This window comes from Erithacus rubecula (genome assembly GCF_903797595.1).
Source record: "Erithacus rubecula genome assembly, chromosome: 3".
Classification (NCBI taxonomy): domain Eukaryota; kingdom Metazoa; phylum Chordata; class Aves; order Passeriformes; family Muscicapidae; genus Erithacus; species Erithacus rubecula.
In genome coordinates this window covers 32,711,464-32,734,861 of record NC_136689.1, presented here as the reverse complement: position 1 = coordinate 32,734,861, position 23,398 = coordinate 32,711,464, and the positions used below count along the sequence as shown (strand labels likewise).

At 35.7% G+C, this 23,398-nt stretch overlaps 2 protein-coding genes across 3 annotated transcripts in view; both read right to left on the bottom strand.

Annotated features, from left to right (window-relative positions):
• Positions 1 to 23,398, bottom strand: part of VWDE (von Willebrand factor D and EGF domains) — a 458,699-nt gene that overhangs the window by 145,253 nt on the left and 290,048 nt on the right. The gene's annotated exons all lie outside the window — the stretch shown is intronic.
• Positions 1 to 23,398, bottom strand: part of THSD7A (thrombospondin type 1 domain containing 7A) — a 263,208-nt gene that overhangs the window by 79,506 nt on the left and 160,304 nt on the right. For both annotated transcript variants that reach the window (XM_079301320.1, XM_079301321.1), the window contains exons 5-9: positions 22,538 to 22,786; positions 20,831 to 21,012; positions 19,074 to 19,142; positions 15,104 to 15,259; positions 12,595 to 12,798 (exon numbers count right to left, since the gene is read on the bottom strand). In XM_079301320.1, the coding sequence (XP_079157446.1) occupies positions 12,595 to 12,798; positions 15,104 to 15,259; positions 19,074 to 19,142; positions 20,831 to 21,012; positions 22,538 to 22,786 (860 nt within the window). The remainder of the gene's footprint in view (positions 1 to 12,594; positions 12,799 to 15,103; positions 15,260 to 19,073; positions 19,143 to 20,830; positions 21,013 to 22,537; positions 22,787 to 23,398) is intronic.

The window sequence follows — 23,398 nt, the reverse complement described above, 5'->3', positions numbered from 1 at the left end:
TTTTCCAATCAAAGATAACAGCACGTTAACACACTAAAGAAAAAAATAATTATTTTTTTAATTGGTTTTTATTCCTTAATGAGATGAAACACCACATTTTATAAGCAATAACTTCTTGTTAATGGCTATATGCAAATTTCTCCACTCACCTTATGGGAAAAATAATTCTGATGAGTGGGATGACCCTGGTTTCAAGAACTCCCACATTCATGCAGAAATACAACTTCAGGAATAGTACCTGAACACTTCAGCTCCTTTGCTGTAACCCAGCCAGTAAAGAGCTCAGTTACAGCTCACAGGGTAGAATGTGTGCTAACCTTTCCCAGAACACAGCATATTATCAACTGGGTAGAAAAAAGGCAGAAGCAGGTAACAACGCAAGGGGCTTATAGGAGAGCTGAAAGATGTGAAAACCATTCTGCTCCAGAGCTAAGACAGTTCTGGTTATAAGGTTTCTGCTATGTCCTTAAATTCATCCAAACTTTCAATCATGCAAATTTTATGAAAAATTAATCACTGATAAAAAATCCAGGTAAGTATTCCTTAATACATCAGATGAATAATATATTAATACTTCATGCACCATATAAGAAACAGTTACAGGACTAACCAAAACCAAAATAACACTCCATAACTTGAAATAATGGTAAAAATAAAGGGAAAACTGACACAAAAATTGAGAATATATTTTAAAGATGGCTATTTCCTGCTATAATTGCTTCAGATGGAAAACATATTTGCATATTCTTTGGCAGTAACTTAAAATAATGGTCAAACATAATGAATTAACACCTTCAGATACAATATTAATGCTTCTAGTAATCCCATTTTCATGTCTGGTAATAACAGAACACGTGTGCATTCATTTATATCAGAGTCATCTATCAGGATTACAGTCATGTAGACAGAGTCTAAATTTGCCAGACAAAATACAACCAGGGAAATAAATAGTATTTCTTTATTCAAATAATATATTTTTATTTAAAATTAAGTGACGTTTGGCCAGATTAAACAAGAGTATGAAAAAATAATATCCCATAACTATGCTAAAATAGAAATATACAGAAAACTGAGGGAAAAAAACGCATAAAACTAACTATGGCTTAAAAAGTAACAAAGCCCTTTTTTCTCTGACACAACCCTGTAGGTTACTGAGTGCATATTTTGTACTATGCATCAAAGGCTAATGGTAAACTCTTACAGATGATACTTCTTTGATTCTTCACTACTTCTGATAGCACAGAATATTCAACATCATGAAATAGGCTATATATGAACTACTAAAATCAGTATCTCTGAAAGAGCCTGACCTAAAGGATACTGAAGAATTAATCCAAATTAATTAAACTAGGACTTTGAAGGAGATTAGTTAAACTGCATTAACATTTTGCATGGCTATCCTTATTCAGAATGAAAGAGAAAATTCTTAACAAATATAATTAAGACCCCTTTGAATAGGAGGATTCACAGACACATTTAATATAGTTTAAGTAATTAGTTTTGCAGTTAATTTAGATCAGCTTTGGAAAGTGTCTTCATGCATATAAGCAAAAATAAAGAAAACCTGAAACATGATATGCCTTTAGCTGAAAATCTCCTTTTAACTTGGTGCTATAGTAGACTTGTACCACAGGGATAGAAGTTCAATAATTCTAATAAAGACTCCAGCAGAGTACCCAAACACTGCCTAACAACAGGAGTAAAATGTTCCTACTGCTTGACAGGTAGTTGAAGCATTTTCATGGTTCATTTGCTAATGTAGTCTTACTGAGAATGATAAGGAACAGAGAATACAAGTGCATTGATCATAACCAAGCAGAGTTGCCTTCTAGTGTCAAATAAGCCAATCAAATGTCATCTTGATATGAAAGAAAAAATAAGTTTGATGACAGGCTATGGTCCCATTGAGAACAAAATCAATATTAGTCATGGGACCAAGTGGGATCAATATGTCAAACAAATAGGCCATTTTAGCAGGATGGGGAAATAAGGGGAAAAGTGCTGACAGAGCAATTTGGAAAAAAAGAGGACAGTGAGAACCTTGAGGATAAGATCACTAGAAAATTCACACTGTATTTCCAAAAACACTTGTACTTATTGCAATGTGTCTTTTTGATTATTTAAAAAAGAACATGTTTTATTTATCACAGGAAGTTTTTGTACTATTTTTCCACTGCTGAGTATTCTCAGTAAATTTGTAACTTCATCATACGTGGACACAGACTATTGTAGCCTTTTAAAGGTATTTTAAGTGCTATTTTACTCATTTCCTCCTCCCATCCAATAAGGCCAAAATAACCTGGAGAACAAATTTGAGAAGGGCAATGGAATATCAATACCTTCAAACCAGCTTGATTAAAGAAGATAGTTCTGAACTAGATTAACATTTAGTGACATGAGTTAGGACTAGAAGCATAAAAGCAAAATAATAGGCAAGAAAAATAGTAGCATGAAAACAATGTGACAGTTCCACAAATGTCAGTAGAATGACAGTGCTCGACAATGCCCTACACTGAGGTACTAATCTGCATATTTTCAGCAGCTACCTTAAATGGCCTGGTTTTTCAAGAAACAGCAAGACTTTCACAAACTTCAGGTTTCTCATTTTCAGCATAAATGTTATATTTGGTTAATAAATTTACACATTTAGACTAAAAACTCCAAAAAAGTTACATCAAAAATGGGTTCATATATACTCCAACAATATTTTCCTAGAATTTGACCACCAACATCATTACATTATTCCTCTCTGTATTGCAAAAGCTTATCTCACAGAGTAAGAGAGTGATTAATGGTCTGTACCTGACGGAATATTAAGAGAATTTTTCAGCTATCTTTATCTTTTTCAGTTAATTTTTCAATTATCTAGAATTTCACTACTATACTGTGAATTTGCAGCAAGTTTGCAACTGTGCGTTCGTACACATTGTCACACCTCTTGCCATACATGTAACTCAAAAGGGGGTTTGAGAGAATAAGAAAAATTATTTTATATGGCAAAAGATGATTGCAAACATTTTCTTTGCATTATTCATCTAGCTGCAGCTAGTAAAGAGTTGTCACTCTCTATGTAATCTGACAGCTCAATTCAATCACAGTTAAAACATAGGACCCAAGAGGTGTAAGAGAGATCACTGCCACTGTCATGTTTACACATTTCTGAGAAATGGTTTTTAAATTAATTTCATGGATGCTTTTGTCTGTGTCCTACTACTGGCAGATAAAATGCAGTCTTTGGAGAACATCTTTTTATCCATCTTGCAATGAATATCTTCTCATCATTATGAGTGGAAGGCACAGCATGCCTTTAGGGAGCTCAGACTGTGAATTAATCTTGTCTTTTGGAAACATTTTCAGAGCTGTTTCCTCCCAAGAAGACTAAAACTAACCCATCCTTTTGACTTTTCTCCTAGCCTCTAAGTGTATGGATTCAGAGAAGGAGCTGTCAGGAAAGCAACCAGAGGTAAATAGTACTACACCTTATAAATGTATGCTGTGGAAGGAAATATAATAGCATTGTCACAAATAAAAAAACCCAGGAGCACCTCTTCAAGTATAGGGACATTGCAAGTTTTCTTCTCTGTTAATAAATTATGCAAGCCAATGTCCTAAAGTCACAGAAATCAGAGGTTTCACTGTAGATTAACACTCATAGAAATCCACTGTACCCTAAAAGTCGGGTTGTCTTTCACTGCTGGCTTCCTATAAGCTTTCTACAATAAGATGCTTCCAGCTCATGTAATTCTTCTTTTTCCCCTCTTTAAATAAAAACCCTCAATTCTGAGACACCCAGAACAAGAGATTTCATGTAGTTTTGGCATAATATCTTTTGTCTGGGAAACATTCATGTAGCAATTTGCTATTCATAAAATAGTATTAGTATCAATAAAGGATGTCTAAATAAAAATAGACCCAAACATCTGATAATTCCTAGGTCAAGATTTACACACTCAATCCAAAAGTTACTCCCAAAACTCTATCAAGAAACCAAACAATAAATGACAAAATGAAAGCTACCTTTGTATAATGCAGTTTATTTAACTGTACAATCACATGCTGATTATTTTTCCACTGGGTCTCTTCCTCCTTCAATTCACAGATTAGAAACTCCTTAATGAGGAGCTATTTGGTATTTTTAGTTCTATTCCCTTTGTTCAAGTCATGAGCCTATGTTTTATTTACCACACACTAATTAAAAGTGTTATTAAAACAGAATTGGCACTTTTCCTAAGATCTCTCTGTCATGACTATCAGGTGCCCACTAGCACAGGGCAATTTTCACAACACTGAAGATGTGACAGGTCAGCATTATTATATTTTGCTGATGCTGAACAAAAGCAGAGAAAAATTAAACCCTAAAGAATAGGACAACTAAGGTTAGTTGTCTCACAGACATTGCATTCATTACTACAAAATGACTACTTAATCACCAAAGTAGATATATCTGTCTCACAAATAAGTGGCAGGCTCTGTAGAGAAAATGTCATGTTGGAATAATTAAATAATTAAGTACTTCTTTCTGATGCATTCACATAAGGACAGGACAAACTTGATTTCTTAATGGTTGAGGGCTTGCCTTTGAAAACTAAAATACAAGACTTTGATGCAATATTTATTTCCAGTTTTCTAGTTTAAAACAGAAGTCAAATGATAAATAATATTCCTGCCATGGGTGTTGCACTGATGCTGGAAACTGCTGCTCTGCCTGGTGATCTCATGAGACAAAAGCAGAAGCAGACTAAAATTCATTGCAATCCAGCCCTAGAAGCTGTGAATTTCCTTTTCTTCCCCATTCTCTGGGTTCTTAGCCTTATTTTCTCCAGACACTAATCCTAGTCTGACACCTCACTATTCTTTTCACCCAGCCCTGCCAAATTCTTTTCAGATGCTTGTCAAATCCTCCCATGGGCTAACCCTTGGCAGATTAAATCCCTCACCAAAGTAATTCCTAATGCTTGTCATGTAGAGACATTCTAAAACTTTGAGTTCTTTACTCGGTCTCAGGAAACTGCCCTGGAGGAAACCAGAGCCAAATCCTACCTTCTCCCAGCGTTGAACATAATTGCTTGGCCAGAACAAGTTTCTTCCTCTTGTCTTGTCCTTTTTCACCAAGTCCCAGGTAGGAACCTCTATTTCCCTCTTCTGGGGTTGTGGTTATGTAGAATCACAAACTACCTGCACTCTAAAATGTGAAATCTGGAAACACTGTAGGGACTGGTATCAACTGTTTACCTTGATTTTGAATAATCATTGTGCCTGAGCATGTTTTAGTTTGAAGTTTCTTAAGTAATCAGTGAAGATGCTGTGCACAAGAATTGCAAGAATTGCAAAATAACACGGATTATTTTAAGGCTCTAAGTGGCCACTGGAGCCTTGTGAAATCAAGGGGTTTTTTTTTTGGAAGATAAGAGCAATTTTTAATTAATCAGTACTTAACACAAATTATGATCCATAAGAAAGGTCAGACAATGAGCTGCTCTTGGCAGGAAGTACTGAGAGTAAAATTCCAGTTTATTCTGTCTCACCATGACTAGCTCATGAAGATGGTTTTATCCTCACCATTTATCAACACAGTGGTTTCACAGCTTTGAAATTTTATAACATTTATTTAGAAAATGGACTATAAGTATGCAGGTTGTTGTAAAATATAAATAGGCCTGTGCAATGTTTTCTCAGATGGAAAACTGACTCCCATCAAACCTAGTAATAATATACTGGCTTAGAATATTTTATTATAAAGATTAATGACTAGTGCTGTGTCATATAGTCTGCTGAGAAAGTGGCACTTAATGTATAGCTATGTAGCTTTATTTTTATATATAACAGAATTAGATGTAAAATTATCTCTTCTAAATATGTTTTGTAAAAATATTTCAAATATTTTCTGGGTATGTTCTTGGGAGTTAACAAGTTTACACACAAATGCAAAACCAAAGGGGTTCTAGAAATCCTGTTTCATGATCCATCCATAACTCCCTAGCCTTCTTTTTCTTTCTTGCTTCATAATAGCATAATTTTAAGTGATAAATGGAAAAACTATACAGCATTAAATTGACCTTTGTGAAACAAATCCCAATTGTTATGAAGTGTACCTATAATTATTCCTCTCTCTGTTCTTACCATGATGAAGCTTGGAGCCTAATCAGAAATGGGCTTCTGCATAGCTGAATATTACATAAATCAAAACATATGCATCAAAATCCCTCCCTTCAAATTTAGTCACATACTGTTATTGCAATATTCTACTGGTTGTGCCATCAAAAACAAAAGAAAGTTACTCAGAATATGGATCATATGAAACATGGCACTCTCCCAGATATGTTTTCAAAATATTTGCACTTTCCACTCCAGAAACCTCCTTCCTGTAAGTCCAATAAATTTTACACGACTGCAGCATTACATTTTAGAAATAAACAGGCCAAAATGCACCAAACTTGCCCGACCAGACAGTCACATTATGATCTATGACACCAGAAAAACATTTTGGTAATTAGGCTGGCCTGCCTGTATTCACCTTAATTGTATTATTTATGGACATTAATGTCTCATTAGGCATTGTCCATCCCAAGTGCAACTCCATCTTCAAAGATATATGATAAATTGGAAGCAAGGGTCTATTGCACTGTCATAAGTGCTAATTTCTTACTGGACTATGCAGATGGAACACTGGCTTTGTTTTATTTATCCCTTTAACTGATATCATCACATCAAATTACAAGCAAACTATTAAAGATAAGCACAAAGAAGCATATCTTTATTTAATTATTTCCCTATAATTAAATTACTACATGTTACATAAATACTAAAAGCTTTCATTCTTTTATGAAACTTGGTAGTGACATGTCACTTTTCTCATGTCAAGATGAGAGCAAAAAGGAATTGGTGTCATCAATTAAAGGTGACTTTTTATTGACAGAAGAGTTACTAATTATCAAACTACTCGGAAACTTCAATGAGATAGTTTAAGCAGTATACTGCACTTTTATTTTTCCTTATATTCTTTTATATTAAATAAAACAAATATTGTTAAAAAATGCCTTAAAAGTCCAATGATCTGAAGCATAATTGCCTGAGAGTGTCAGTTTTAAGGTCCTTTAAATTCACTATATTTTACCCTCACTAAGAAATTCTTAAATATACCAAGCATCCAAGAAACATATTCAATAGTTCCTTACATTAGCAGAAAAATTAAAGGAAAGGAAGGAATGACTTGGGCATAAGCTTCACAGCCTATGTGTTTACAGCGAATAACAGTATGCATCTTACATTTGATTTAAATGCTTCAGTTGGTTATCCTAAAAGCTGTCAGCAGCAAAGAACAGTTTTAAACAATGTTCTTATGATATTAGCAAGGAAACAAATATTGGGAAATGATGATTAATACCAACATAGCCAAGTTCCTGTAAGCATAAGGCACTATGAGCTCAAAGGAACTGTCATTAGCTACTATATTTTTCTGCTAATTGACTGTTGAGCATTGACCAGATTTTGATCTGGGTTTTCTTACAGGCATAACTGAATAATTCAATGTAATTTGAATTTGAATCTGGCTCTTCGTTCTTGAAAAAGAACTAAGTCATAAAGTGACACAAAATGGTATTTTCTTTTCTAAATAATCATCATAAAATCCAACCAGTCTGATGGTTTCTTCATTCAGTGCATAAAGCTGCACAATAGAAATGTCAGAAAAGTAGACTCTTTAGATGTGGGCACATCTATATGCTCAGGTCCATTGAATCTCTTATTGTTTCCCATCATGAAAATAAATGACGATCAGACCACTCAGTTAGCATTTGATTCAAACCATAAATATACAGAAAGACCCAATTCTGAAACCAGCCACAATATTTTAAATTAAAATTGTTGCACCAGCCAAACTTAGTTTTTCCAAAAATGCATTACACATTATTTCATTAGCTGCTTATTGTAAGATGATATAAAGCCACAACCAAAAAATTAAGGAAGGAAATTGAGATATTGTTCAGGAAACTATAGAAGAAAATTTAAACTAGATGAAAAAGTTTTATAAGATTTAAAGTAAAATTCAGCAAAAATAAGAGAAGTATTTCAGAAATAAATATTTCTAACTCTTGAGGAAAACAATAAGGCAAATAAAACATAGGATGTTTTATTGCTGAAGTATGGTCTCTTCTGTTAGTCTCACTAGCTGAGAGTAAGAAGAGATAAAGGGCAGGTATCCTGGAAATATCCTCTGTTCCATTTTGGTCAGTACAGTGCTGCAGCTCCAGCCAAAGTAGCTAAAATAATTGGTTTGTAAAGTGCCTAAACCAAACAGACTAGTCTACCTTCTATATCTTTTAATTAATAGCAATACCACTGCTTTGTCCCCAGTATTGCAAAACTGGTAAAATCCTCCCATTTACATCAAAAAATACTGATGCCAGTGTGGTTTGAATTTGCACTTCAGCCTCAGAAAAACCAGACCTGTGCCACCCACGCCCATACAGGTGCCAGAAAGGAACTTGTGGAGCTCAGCTACATCAGCATGCACCTCTGCCTGCTCACCTCCAGCAGCAATTCTGCTGCTTCAAAGGGCTCTACAAATTTACATATGCACAAAGAGCCTTGATGTTGCCATGGCTCCCTCTCTCAAGGCAAGTGACTCTCAGCTGTGAGGCAGAAGATGGCAACGAGGCCATTTCTGTCTGTCCCCTGTAGAGCTACCCTAACCCAACTATTAGTGAGCTTCAACAAGATTCACAAGAAACCTTCAAAAAAGTGAGACCTGTTTTCTCTGGAGTAACACGTGCAGCAGTACAAAGCCCAGCATACTGTAAAAGCTGTAAACGAATTTATTATTTAGAAATTCTTAGCAAATGAGCAAGTAATTTCAGATGACTGAAATTTTCAGATGACTGTGTGAGATTACCAGAGGTAATCTACATATTAAACATTAATATTTAATTAATATAAAATTTAATTTAATATTAAAAATATTTATGTCAGAAATTATTTTTCCTTATTAACATACGAGTAGCACTAATATGTCTGTTAAAGTGGAGAGACAGACAACTTTTCCACTGTGGACTTCAAATAACACAGAGATTTTTGAAATGGTAATTTCATAGTCTGTCATAGCTACAGAGAAATAGAGCAAATTCATCTGTTCCAAAAAATTACTCTTCTGAGTGTGAGCTATGTTAATACACTTAGAATGGATAGTATGCACACAGGTGTGTGTGTGTGTGCATGACTTTCATATATTACCTATACAACAAAAAGATTAATATCAATTTATTTTTTAAAAGTCATTTTATCATTACCAAAAGTTAATCTGTAGAATGGAACACGAGCAATAGATGCCTAATTCTTAAAATTATATATACAATTAAGGAATTCTGATCACTTTCTGTCCAGTCTGGAGCTTCCACAACCAAAAGGCGTTTTTTTCACCTAAAAAACTCCATTGTAAAATCTCCTGGAAGATTTACCAAGAATATTTATTCTGAAAATGTTCTCTCCACAGTAAAAGAACTGAAGTTCCATTTATATAATAAAATACATCAAAGTTCATTATAGTCTTTGCAATGACAACCTGGGGTACTGAATGTCATGCTTTTTTCAGCCTGAATGAAAATTCTGATTACTGCCATCCACTGTGGAAAGAGTGACAATCACAGGCCTCCAGCAATGAGACAGGAGGATAACCTATTGTTTGCTGTTGTCTCAAAGGCTGTAATGACTCTTATCTAAACACCAAAATGAAAAACTAATTCCAATTATATGAAACAACTTCACAAACATTGCTGTTTGATTCTAATTGTGAAGCCAAACATCCAGGTCAAGACATATTATCCAAATTAATCATGCTTAAGATATATAGAACAATGCAACCATGAACAGGAAGGGAAGCTAGTAATCAGTGTTGGGTTTATTTTACATTAAAGCTACAGAGCTTAATCTATTCTGAAATACACACTACCAGCCTTTTTCATTTTATAAAACAGAAGCCAAGGGCACAATATGCTTTTTTTTTTTTTTGGGGTACATTTAAATCCCTTCATCTCAACCATTCCAATCCAGGCATTTTAAGATTTAAGACTGGCTTAATACCTAACAATAACAAGAACTCTTGAAGAGACTGAAGATAATATTGTCAAGCAAAGATTAGTTTGGTGTGAGTAACATAGCAACCCCATGCAATAGTTAATTCTTTCCATACTGTTTCCTTTTAGGGTCCCTTTTACTTGTAAAACTGCAATTAAATTCCCTGTGTGCTACTAAGATCAAAAATACTGAAACATATAATTATTATACAAGTTATTTACCCTGTTGATAAAGGTACAGTACTTAACTGACAGTTAATGCAGTCTTCTTCAAGAAGTACTCAAAGGACATTGAATATAACAAATTTCTTACGAAGAATAATTTAAACCATGATGTTTAGACAATGGAAAAGTAGCATTCTCCAAACTTTATTTTACTGGAACTAGCCTGAAGCTGTGGGACCTGAAGCAAAACTTGCCTGACTGCAAAGGGTTTCCCTCTTGTTTTTTGCAGAGCAGGATCTAGAAGCCTGCAGCAAGGGTTTGGTGAAGGACACCACAGATATTCTGTTGACTGCCAGGGCAGGAGGCCAAAGTACAGATGGAAACCATCTGGGAAGAGGTGGTGGTGTTTGGAAAGTATTCAAGAGCTGTCTACAGGATTTCTAGTGGGTTGGTGCTGTGGGGGGAAAAGTAATAAGATGTTTGAGCAGAGTCAGCTTGGAGGGGGAGATTGCTGGAGTTGGTGGGTCCTTGCTTTGCTTCTACTGCTTCATGCTAATCCTTCTCAGGAGAGCGAAGCAGCACACACTTGGTATTACTGGTGAAGTACACAGAAGACTGCTTATTAAATAAGGAATTTCAAAGAAGAGCTGGGGCAGTTAATTACATTATTCTCTGTTGCTTTTGCACTCTCAAACATAACTGAACACATATTTTTGTGACTGGATGACTGGGTGATCAAATCTTTACAAAAAAAGATGGAATTACAATTTGTTTTGTCCTTTCTTTGAAGCTGTGCCTACAACTCTTTAATCTTACAGACTGACAGGCCAAACCCTAACTTCTCACTCTGAGGCAGATTACTGATACAGGTAATGTATAAGGCCATATATTTACAGCAATATATAATGCCATATAATTCAGAAAGATAGAGACACAAAAAACATATAGTGGGAACAAAAAAGTTAACCACAAGTCCTCAAAGTCAAATTTGGCCAAAACCAAAGCCCACAAACTGCAAAGAGCAAATCCTGTGAATTTTAATAGAAAAAATCATATAGATAAGGGACATCTCAAAGTTTAATGGCTCAATTGCATGCTCCAAATATACAATATAAATTATTATATTATAATTTAGAAAGAAATTACGTTATATGTGTGAGAAAACACATTTCTCAAAATAAAGGTAAACTAAACGAATAATCTAGAAAAGCAAAAAAAAAAAAAGCTTTTTGTTTTTTTAAGTATCTTCACAATTATTTAGGAAACACCTTGATTTATGAGGAAAAGGCAATTTTTCATCTGAAAATGTATGCAACAAACCTCTGCAAACAGTTTCAAAGTTATTTCCAAGAAATTATTAAATTTCAAAGGGACATATTTGGAGTTAAGGACATGAAATACAGCTCTTTCTGAGCTGTAAAAATGGTTACTAGCTCTCCTAGGTGTATGCAGAAAAATAAAGCTTACATTCTAACTCTAAGCATTTCAATTTAAGCCCTAAAACTCAATTACAACCAAAGTCTTCAGCATGAAAGTTCAAGATTTAAATATCTCTATAATCAGCTCTTATTACTTCTGACTGATTTAATTTCAAAATATTCTGTGCAGCTGTTAGCACTCATCAGAGGTGTCCTCTTACTTAATCCTCTGCTGGAACTTAGAAGCCGCTTACCATACCACACTGCAGTCAGTACAATTATTTTATTTATATGCTGCTCTAGACTATAATATTACTAATGAATAAAGACTACTCTCACAACTGTTATTCATGAATCTTCAGTAGATTAAAGTATTCTGTAAGCAGCTTTCAAAATTGGCTTTCATGACTATGTCATGCAAGATCTGTTTTGTCTCACAGAAGATAATTGAATAATGGTGGTATTTTTTTTGACCTTCTGAAGAAGCAAGACAGCTTGGACTGTCAACCCAACTCCATAACACACATCAAACCATCCTTTTAAATAAACACATTATTATTTTTCTTCCAGCTATACTTATTGCAATGCTCACATTCTATTTGTTTCAGGGCTCAGAGGATCAGCTTTGTTAGTGGGATTACATCAGGGAATTCAGTCAAGCCACTGCAGGCATGAATCTGATCTACTGGCAAACAATAGCTGTTTTCTATTTAATTTTCTGTAAATCACCTTGTGAAGCTTTGAAAACCTACACAGTGTAGGTGAAGGAGCTTGGTCCTAGAGCAACTAGAGGTCTCACCCTTCCTCTGCAGTATTAATGGGCATTTATATCTATTGCAGACAGCTTGGTTTTAAGGATGGAGAAAGCTGAGAACAAAACCTTGTGGATGATATTTTAGTCTCTCACTCTATCTGGTGTGGACTGTACAAACCATCCATCTTACCATCGCTGTTGATGCAGACCACAGCAGGAACCTGGGTGCCGGGGCCACACGGCCTTTCATTGTCAGGGATGCACTGCTCCAGCCCCGTGATCCTCCACTCGTAGCACGAGGGCTCTTCACAAGGAATGGCTTCCAACAGGTGAGGACAGTTCCCTGTTCCTCCCGTAGGCTCATTGGTGATGCGACGTTTCCTCAGCTTAAAGCCTGAAATGCCCATGAAAACAACAGTTTAACTCTAAAATGTGAAGTGAAGCAGTTTTTATTTGTCTACACCAGAGTGAAGAGTTCTGTTTCTCTTCTCTGTAAGGCACACCACACATACTATGCATTTTAGATAATCGGGTAGAAGAACTCATTAAAGAGGGACTGGAGATAAAATGTTACAAATTTCAATTTTTTTGAGCCTCCTCAGGAGGCTTTGCCTTAAACCCCTGTTTATCATAATCATGCATACTCCAGGAAGGAGACATAATCTTTTCCTGAGCATCACTCTTGCAAGGTTCATCTCATTTTATAAATCTGGACTACATTACTAGGGTACCATTTCTCAAATATGTTGTTTGTTTTTTCTCAGGTATGTTCCAACAGGAATGGATTATCAAGTGAAACCAGTTTACAAACACTCCCTTCCCTCTCCTACCCTCCTAAAGAAAACAGAGGAATAAAAAGACAACACAACCTTGTGAGAAAAACACGGAAATAATCTCAAGTCCTATGAATACATTTTCAGTAATAAACACCACAACATTCCTTTGCATTTAAAAATTTCCTTAAGACTACCTAAACTAATTTTGGAATGGAGAAACTGATGAGCCTTTATGCACCACTCTCTCCTTTCAGGATAGCCCATTGAAAAAAAGAGAATAAATATGGTCAAAACAACCTAACAACGGAATGAATTCAAGAAATAGTTTCTCTTCTCACATCTTTTCACAGTCTCTTTTGTTTTATATCAGTTAGTAATATAAAGATATTTTTTATAACTCTGAGATATAACTCTGTCATATCTACCAGGACACAAACTAAACAAGACAGTTTTCAAACATGTGTGCAAGAACTGATCCTTTGAAGACATGCCTCTTAATTCAACTATAGCATTTACTTTAAAAATACATTTCCATTTATCTTCTGTTGATGTTGCTACTTTTTTCCCTAAATTGAAGAATTCAGCCAAATTATATTCAAAAGGTTTGGTAAGCCTGACACAAAAGGCTGATATAATTTCATAAATAAATGACTCCAATATCTACAGCAACAAAGGATGGATGTAAATGATCTGGAAATATGCAGAGAGACATGCTGCTAAAAGTGGGAGTGCCTGTACAATTTTCACATCATTCTCAGAAGAACTGTCAATGCAATTATAATATAAAATGTAAGAATTTCCAGAGAAGAAAAAGCATTGGCAATTGAGAAAAGATTCCTGCTCATGTGTGCAGAAATAAAGGCTTGCACAAAGTACATCTTAATGTATTTCTGTTAGACAGATGTCCAAATCAGTCTCACAAACCTAAACTTTACCCCAGAAAATGTAATAAATCTTTCAGTGATGGAGCAGCAACAGAAATAGCAGACTACTTGACAGCTGTAGTCAGAGGAGACTTAATCTGATAGATTCGCACAGTGAACTGCTTTTTCCTTCTTGAACTGATCAAGGTTGGGTCAGAGTTCCACAAAACAGCTTTGTAAGACTTGTATTATTGCTGCCCAGACAGAAGTGTAGTTAGTATGCCAGAAAGATCCAGCTAAGCAAATATAGTAATCACAGCTGCTCCTTCCAGTGTACATATGTGGCTGTCCTTTCTTACAATAGTTTTCAATCAAGAAACCAAGCCTGTATTCCCAGCTCTTACCAGATAATCACTTTGCAGCAATGACTAGGCCAGTTTTTCTCATTTACAGCCAGAAGCCTACAGACTTCTAACATGAGGTCCCTGTCACTGTATTCTTGCTTCCCTGTTTGGATGTCAGGTTATTACAATCTGTTCTGAATGGCAATAAGTTGCAAAACATGCTGGAATTGGAACCAGCACATATGTCATAAGTTAAACAGCATCATGTATCACCAGTGAATGGTGCCATCTCTTTGTCAGATCATGCTTTACAATCTAATGGTGAATTCTTAAGCCATTACTGAACTGACAATTTTTGAGTGCCTTGCACACTACACACATCCTTTTGAGACAGTGCCAAAATTGTGAACCCACTGACTGTATCCCTTTCAATCTGAGAGGAAGTTTTGAAACTAGAATTGACCAGTAAAAACCCAAATTGATTTTGAGAGCCGAGTAAACAGGCTACATTTTTGTGACCTTTGGTGTAACAGTGATGTCAGATCATCTATATTTTGTCACATCTATATTTTTAGTCTTAATTCAATGACTTTATTTTGATGACCAGAGGCACTAGATAATACACTTCTTGGTACAAGATTTAGTGTGCTTGCATAACCTAGTGACTTAGGAATAGTAAATACCCCATTAAAAGGCTGTGCTGAATTTTCACATACCCTTCTTGGCCTGAGGATCATCACAGCTTTCATAGGTGCAGGGTCCCCAGGCTGACCACGCCGAGGTCTCGCACTCTGTAGGACAGGGAACATGGCACAGCTGGGAGGTGCTGGGAAGAGGTCCTGTGCACAGTTTACGGTCTACTGGCCTTGAAGCTGTCAAAACAAAGTTAAAATATTTCTTATATGTCACTGGTCATGATCCTCAGCTCTAAGTGGACAGAACCATCCTTCAGTCAGAAAGGCTGCTATCTCATAATTTTAATCTGGAGATGTGATAGAAAAATGGCTGCCTTGAAAAAAATTGAATGGAAGACAGTTTAATCTTTGCATGAACAAAGTCAAATCCCATTATGTGGATATGGGAAGACTGTAGATATTGCAGCTCCCCTCAGACCCAGTCCTTTCCTTTGAGGGGTATATTTTACCATAACAATTATTCACTTCACATTCTGCATAAATTTGTGTCCTGTTATCTCATTACTTCTTCCCTTAAGAAACTGAACAAAAAGCTACATAAAACCCTTTCCATTGTATATGTAAACTGTATGATACTATAACTTCAAAGGCCTAGTTAATTAATATTTAAATGATTATTTTTAAGCTTTAACCTGAAACACAGCTAAAATGATGGCAAAAACTTTTTTCTTTTTCTACAAAGACCATCAAGTGCACACTCAGCAGTAAGATTTGTACAGCAGCAGCTTTAGTTCAAGAAGGGCTTTGTTTCAGATATATATATCTGGCTTGCATTTGTTACATATATGTCTATAAATATGCATATGTAATGTATATATGTAGTTGTAAAAACTGCACGAGACAACTTTTTTAAGTGTCATTAATATATAGAGACATATGTGAAGGCAGAGTCTTCTGTTCTTTAAGGATCAATAACTTGGGCAGAAATCACCCTTTTCCTTCTGTACTTTATTCTTTTGACTTTTCAGGTAATACAAGTAACAGGACAATTCTAGAAGATGCCAGAGTAAGGCACAGAACTCTAACTGGAAAATGTACCATTTCATTGAAAGCAAGATTTTAATTCTCTTTCATAATATGGGACATGAAAAAATATTACAGTAAGCAAAGAATATCTGCTAGAAGTCTGCCACATTATTTCACTTGATTGAATGAGGAAACATGAAATTCCTTAACTGAAAAGCATTCACATTCTATTCAGTATTTTTTTTCACGGGGGAGTTACATCACTAATTTTTGCCATCACTTTTGATGGAAAAACTTTCAGATTAAATAAATACAGTATATGACAAAATATCTTTCTGAAAGATGAGATCAATAACCACTTATAGAATGTGAAAGTAAACACTAGGCTGTTAAAATACAGTCAAGCTTGTACACACGTGTCTGTCTTTCTGTTCTGATTTTCTAAGCAGGTTATCTTTGCAGTTTCAGAAAAAGCATCCAATTCTCACTTTTTTTAAGGGAAAAATGGAATGAAAAATCCTCACCCTATTCTGGTTTTCAACATTGCCTCTTTTGGCACAGTTTTATGCTGTGTTGCTTCACATAAGCAAGGCATGAAGGTGGCAGATAGTAATTTAATATTACTACCTCTAGTTCACCAATCTCTTGAAACAAACTAATATAAATATAAGGCCTAATATTCCAACATCTGCATAATGCTATGTTGAAATTAAATGTTATGACATATCATTGAACTTTACAATAAGTTTGGCATGCATATCTAACATGCATAATAATCAACATAACATGCCTATTTGGTGTAGAAAATGGATATAAGTAAACATAGTTTGCCTGTTGAATTTGTACTCAATAGTTTCTAATAAAAAAAGAAAAAGAGTAAGTTACTGCTATCCATACATTTCTTACCCTAATTTAACTGGGGAATTGCCCAAGTGAGACAGTTGAAATTAAGGGCTGATTATACCCTTGAGACACAGTGCTCCAGGGAATAGAGAAAGTGCTCTGAGGAGTTTCACGCTTCATCTCTAGCCTTCATCATGATTGATAAAGAACTTATCATCACTAGTTCAGGGAATTTTACTCAGAAAAATAAAAAAGAACTTTAATCAGGAAGCTTTTAGCAGTAGCAGTTTTTTTTGTATCACAGGTTTTAATAAATCTTTAAATATACCAAAATGCTTTTCAAATACTGCTTTTAGACCCTAAGTGATGTACAAATGCTCTCTTCTTTATTTTGCTTTTACAACAAAAGGATTCAACCACAGGACAGAAAAGTTCTATTTCAGGTTATTAAAAAATGTTTTCGTCATTAAGCACTTAGGATGAATTTCATGCAGGATTACTCAGAATTCTTTATTTGAGATGACAGTAAAATAAGAAATCAGCTTTGCCTGGGCATCTTATGACCATTTTGTTCCCATGAATTTAGATTAATTTCTTTCAGCGTCTTTGAGCATAGGCTTTGATGCTTATTGTTTAGCAAAGATACTCCGAGATAAGATGATACTGGATGCATATATTTACAGTTTAAACATTGTCTTATCTCTGTCCTTTCATACTCTCTTGTGTCAGCAATAAAGATTGTTATTTATTCCTTGGAAGTAATGTTAAAAGCTGATTAGACTGGGTGCAATACTATAAGATATATGTGAAATTTGACCAAATTTTGAGCCAGAAATAGAAAGAAAAGTTAATGGATTTTCACAATCTTCTCCTTCAGTCTAAGTAATAAATTAGATTCAGTTTTCAAGGAATTTCAGGTTTGTGGGTAGCAACCTAAAAGCTAAAGTAAAATTTAATAAACCAATCCTCAAATCATCTTCTATATTAGTAATTTTTAGCGGAATATAATTTAAATCCTTGGAAAACACCTCCCTGAAGTACTGCATTTTAAAAACAACTAAAAAGAAAAAGAATAGTTCTGCTTTTATGCATTTGCTACATTTATCAAGACACCAAAGTCTGTCTTTCTCTAAAGACCCTCAAGAGACTAGTGCCAGTAATGACCAGGCTGGCAAAGAGACTGAATTTATATGTGACTGCATCAGTGTAAGCAGACACAGCTTCATATTCTCTTTCTGGTCATTTGTCATACAGCACAAAGACATTTCTCCAAGTACTCTCACTCAAAAATCCCAAGAAAAACCCAAGACCAAAACACATTATGACCAACGATTAAATAACATATTTTCCTCTTATTTTCTATAATAATGCTGAATTCTCTCATAAAAAAACTCACTAGATAATTCAGAACATTATGCATTCAGAACATTATGCTCTGAGAAATGGCACAATTCCATGTAAGCAGTTACCCTGTGTTTAATAGGGGAAAAAAATGTGTATTTGCAGATGTAGAATAAATTTATGCCCATAAAGGAACTTTCCTCCTCTTTATTCTACATCGAGGGTTTTAAAGGTACTCGGAATAAGATGAAACTGTCCACATCATATAGTAAGAGAAACTTCATGACTAAACCAGTTAAGTAGGTGAATAGAGATGAAACAATTTATGTCAGTGGCAAGTAAATGGTAGAATGACTGTGGCCTCCAGGAAACTTGATTGCCACTGCTTAACTACTACAACCAGTGCTCCTTCTCCCTTCTGACCTGAATGTCATGAGAGACTCTGGTTCAGCTAAGTATTAGAAGTTCACATTCTTTCTGGAGGCCTAACATGGTTTTTTAAATCTACAAAAGGGACTGGAAACAGCAGCTATGATGAAAGCTGCAAAACTGATGCTCAGAATTGAGAGGAAAAACCATCACTAGCTATAATGGTTTAGGATGGAACAGGCAACTGTTCCAGCATCCCAGCTGGCTCATGAACTTCAATAGTTTGAATTTTGGCCCATCACTTTCAAACTGATCTGAAATTTCCTGAGAACACTCAAATCCATTCAACTATTTCAGAGCTACATAAACATGTTAACTACACACAAATAGCAAACAAGGTCCCCCAAAAGGGATGTTGCTTCCTTTTCATGCTCTTAATCAAAAGGTCAGGTTGAAGCCTGAATTTACCTACCTGTTATTTCAAAAGTGATTGATAGCAGGGGTGCAGCACTAGCCTTCGACTTGCTCTGTGACTGACTTTCTGAAATAACAGGGAAACGCCACCATGAGTATATGAGAAAGAGATCTTTAGAGTAGCCTTACCCAGACAGCATTTGCTACAACCAACAGTAAACTACACTGAGATAAAGGCGTTTCCCCACATCATAATCTCAAATTACTCATTGTTTTCTATTCTAGGAGGGGAGAGAGAGGGAGGATGAGCAGAGAAGCACCTCTTCTGCAAATCTATTCCCTAATGTGGAAACAGCCCAGAGCTCCTTCTTAAACTAGGAACCACTTCACTCCCAGTTTGAGCTCTTGAAAAACCGTTCTCATGTTTATGCATCCAAAGACTAGCTACGTTTTAATCAGCTTCCAGGAGCCTGCAGAGATTACCTCCTGATGGGCTCCATGTATTCCTGTCACAGTCTGATAAGGGTACATTTCACACACGCCTAATCTGGCGAGACTTCACAGCCTACCAAAATCCTAATCATCATTCTCAACAGTAAGCTGCCACTGGCTTTATTGTTACCTCTCCTTAGCTGGGAGGTTTTTGTAGCTCATACTAGGCAGAGGCATCTAAACTTTGTTCAGCAGAGGCGATTTACTAAAAGCCCTTGGGCAGAGCTGATTTGCATAAGACAAAGAGGCTTGAAAGCTTCTTCTTTAATAAATACAGATGTGGGGCTGCAGAGCTCACAAGTCACACCCTACTGATCTGAGCAGTCATGCTGAAATGGATGTTGGTATTAGCATTCCCCACAAACTCTACCTCCACGGCAAGTTTGAGAGTACCTTTAAACCACAGCAGGAGCCTCACCAGTCTGCTGTTTGGCCAGCCCTGGACAAAATGTGGTGTTACACAGGATTTGCATATTGATGTTGTTTTTCCTGAAGTACAAGGCTGTATTTATTTATTTATTCATTTACTTATTAATAATAACATGTGTTTGTATGAAATAGGTAGAGGATAAAAATGAATTAAAAATATATTTAGCTTAATTCACTGATTTCTGAATCTACAGTGCTGCACTGCTATACTATAGAAGTAGATGTAATGTAAACTACTCAGGTGTTATTCTAAAGCAAGTAGATTACCAAATTAATTAAAGATTTTGTGTTCTAAGTTATCCTCTCTTTTCTTAAGAAGCTGTACAGGCTCCAACAGTGACAAGGAATAATCTCTTCTCTCTTTCAGTTACGCAAATAAACCCATGAAATTATATTGGTTTGAAGTCCTGAAAGCATTTAAAAATTTGACCAAATAAAGGAAAAAAAATCAATTCTCTGGGAATAAAATTTAATCATATTTTTTTCAATTTTCTATATTGAGCTTACATGTCAGAATTTACATATTCCATCTACACATCAAATAGCACAAGTTCATCACCCAGATGAAGGACACACAAGAAATTTACAGAAGATGAAAAAAACCAGGACTTCTAGGATTTTGACCCACCTTTTCATGTTCTTTTTTATGGAAATGGTATCCTGAACTGTATTTTTCAGTAGACACTAAGAAATAGTAATTTGTAGGGGTTTATATTTGGAATCTATATGTACTGAATGCTGCAGCAACTGAGCGTTTTCACCTGAATTAAGAAATAGCAGTAACTCACAAGGTAAGGAGGCACTCATGGCAGAAGACAATGGCTGTGAAAGAGCTCTGGAACACTGACACGCTCTGATTTCACACTAATTGAATGGCAATTGCACCAAATGTACCTTCTTTATCCTTGAGGGTGTTGAGGTAGGAGAGGAGGTTTTCGTTGGCTTGCACGCAGTACAGCTCCCTGGTCTGCACGCCGCCCCCGCAGAGCGCCGTGTGGTTCCCGCGCCGCTTGTCCTGCTGGCTGAGCAGAGGATCCACACGGCATTCTGTCCACTCCGTGGCCCGCCAGCCATACCTGCATCACATTTGGGTCACTGGGTCGTTAGAGATTGTGCAGCCATTTTACACAGGGTTACATTATACAAGCTGAAGCACCTCAGTAACCTCATTAGTTCCATAAAGCACAATTCCTTGCACACAAAGGTGTATTAAATCTCCCATTTTATGTATGGAAACTTCTTTTGCATTATTTATTTTTAAAATCCTTACTCTTTAGGAGGATATTTTCTGTTGAATTCCTGAAACATACTACACATATGAATATTTTATTTGAGGGAAGAAAAACTTGATATACAGAGACATATAGTCCATGTTCAGGCAAGTTAACTTTCAAGATTGTGACTCTCAGCATTTGTTTAGAGCTTGACAATTTATATAAACAAAATCCAAAATATGAAAGAGAATGCTGAGAAACATAGGAGCCAGAAAATGAGGGGAAAACCTCACATCTCCCTCTTTCCCCTCCCCCCACAAATAATCCAAAAGCATATTTTTATCTTTGGTAGGAAACAAAAAAGTTTCTTCTGGATATCAAGGTGAAACTATAATTGTAATTTTTCAATGACAGAAAAACTTTTCAGCAAGTTTCTTTTTTTTGTTTTGTTTGGGTTTTTTTCACAGTTAAAAGGAAGATTGTTCTGCAGTACTGAAGCATCCCTGCTGGGTATTGATGAATGATGAGAAGCTGGAAGCTTCCTAATCAGTGAATACACAGCAAAGAAGATCTTTGACTTACAGTTAAAACCCCAGTCAGGATTATGAACTGCAAGAAATGCCACAGAATTCTCTACCTAACAAGTACTTTAAGGCTAAATAAAGCAAAGTGCTTCCTAATGCAGCTGGAGATAAAGAAAGATGATATTTCAGCTCTTAAATGAAAAATATATACCACAGTAAGATATGTAACATCAAGTGACATTTCTCCAGACTCTATTCTTAGTTCGATAAAGAAAAAACACAGTTGGGACTTTAATATTAATTTTGATTAGATAAGGATTACAGCAATCTCTTGAGTCATAAAGTGCTCTCTGTCATTTCTCCTAAACTTTCTTTGCTGCCACTGTTAGCCACTTTTATTTACCATTTGTGGCCCAGTAATGCCTTTGTTGTGCTGAATAAAAGCCTCACTAAGACAGTCTGTTAGCTGACCAGATGTTTATGACCCCTTTCCTGTTTTCAACGTTCAGTCTGCAAACAGACAAGAAATTCAGAAAACAATGAGAAATGGTATGTAGGGAAAAGATTGCTGGTAAATCAATACAATTAATTTATTTTCTTCTTGCCTGAGTCTGTGTATGTGCAAATATTATCTTTTAAAAACTGGAATGAATGAAAATATACTTATTATTATTATTATTCGCGTATTTAGATAAGGACCTGGTTACACTACAGCTATTTGCAGGCTTTCAAGAACACTGAAGAATAAAAGGTTAAGTCCTACTTATTATTTCTTTAATCATGGTTTGGTTGATATTCCATCACCAGCCCTATATGCTGAATTGTTCACTTTAGCAATGGAGCACTGAAATGAACCAACTTACGTAATGCAGGGTGCTACACCATCTCCTTGAGAAACACACTCCTCTGCTTCTTCCAACTGTGGGCACTCGCTCTCACTGCCGACAGGGAGCTGCCTAATGGTCCGTGACCTCGTACGGTTCCCTTTGGGGGTTGTCATGTCAAAGCAAGTTTTGGAGCAGGGGCTCCATTCTGACCACTCTGACACCTGGCACTCCTTCGTCATCACACAGGACTGGAATGTGATGGGTAGCTTTTCCTGATTGCAGAAGCTGTAAAAAGAGAGCATTACAGATTTTAGCACACACATCCACAGACAGTCATGAGCTCCTACAGCAATAGCACTATCAGTGGTAACATGAAAGTCAGTAAATGTTTTTAAAATTGTTAAGTTTTACTCCACATTTATTTGATCCCTAAAAATTCAGCCAAAAGAGCTTTTGGTGAAAGCGACTCAAACCAGACAAAAAAGATTTTTTATAGTAAAAGATTACCAGTATTGCCATATCTGTGATCAAAACATTGCCATATCTGTGAATACAATTAAAATCTAAGTCTTCCTACAAGTATAGAAATACAACAGAGGAAATACATACATTTTTCACTTATCTTTTATTTTAGATATACTCTTTCTTTTTTTCCTCTTGGAATATGGGAGAAATAAAAAATAAAGGAACTGCAAAAGACAGGCAGGTGTTATATTTTTGGTCTTTAAATTGCATCTCCCTCTACCACTGGAGACAATAATGTGGAGACACTGTTGGGCTTGACAGACCATAGGGGATTACTCAGGAGGAGTTTTCTAATGTTCTTATTATGTTAAAAGTAGAGGCGATGGGAAAATCCTAACACGTGATAGTCAACTTTTATTCTGCTTTAGGACA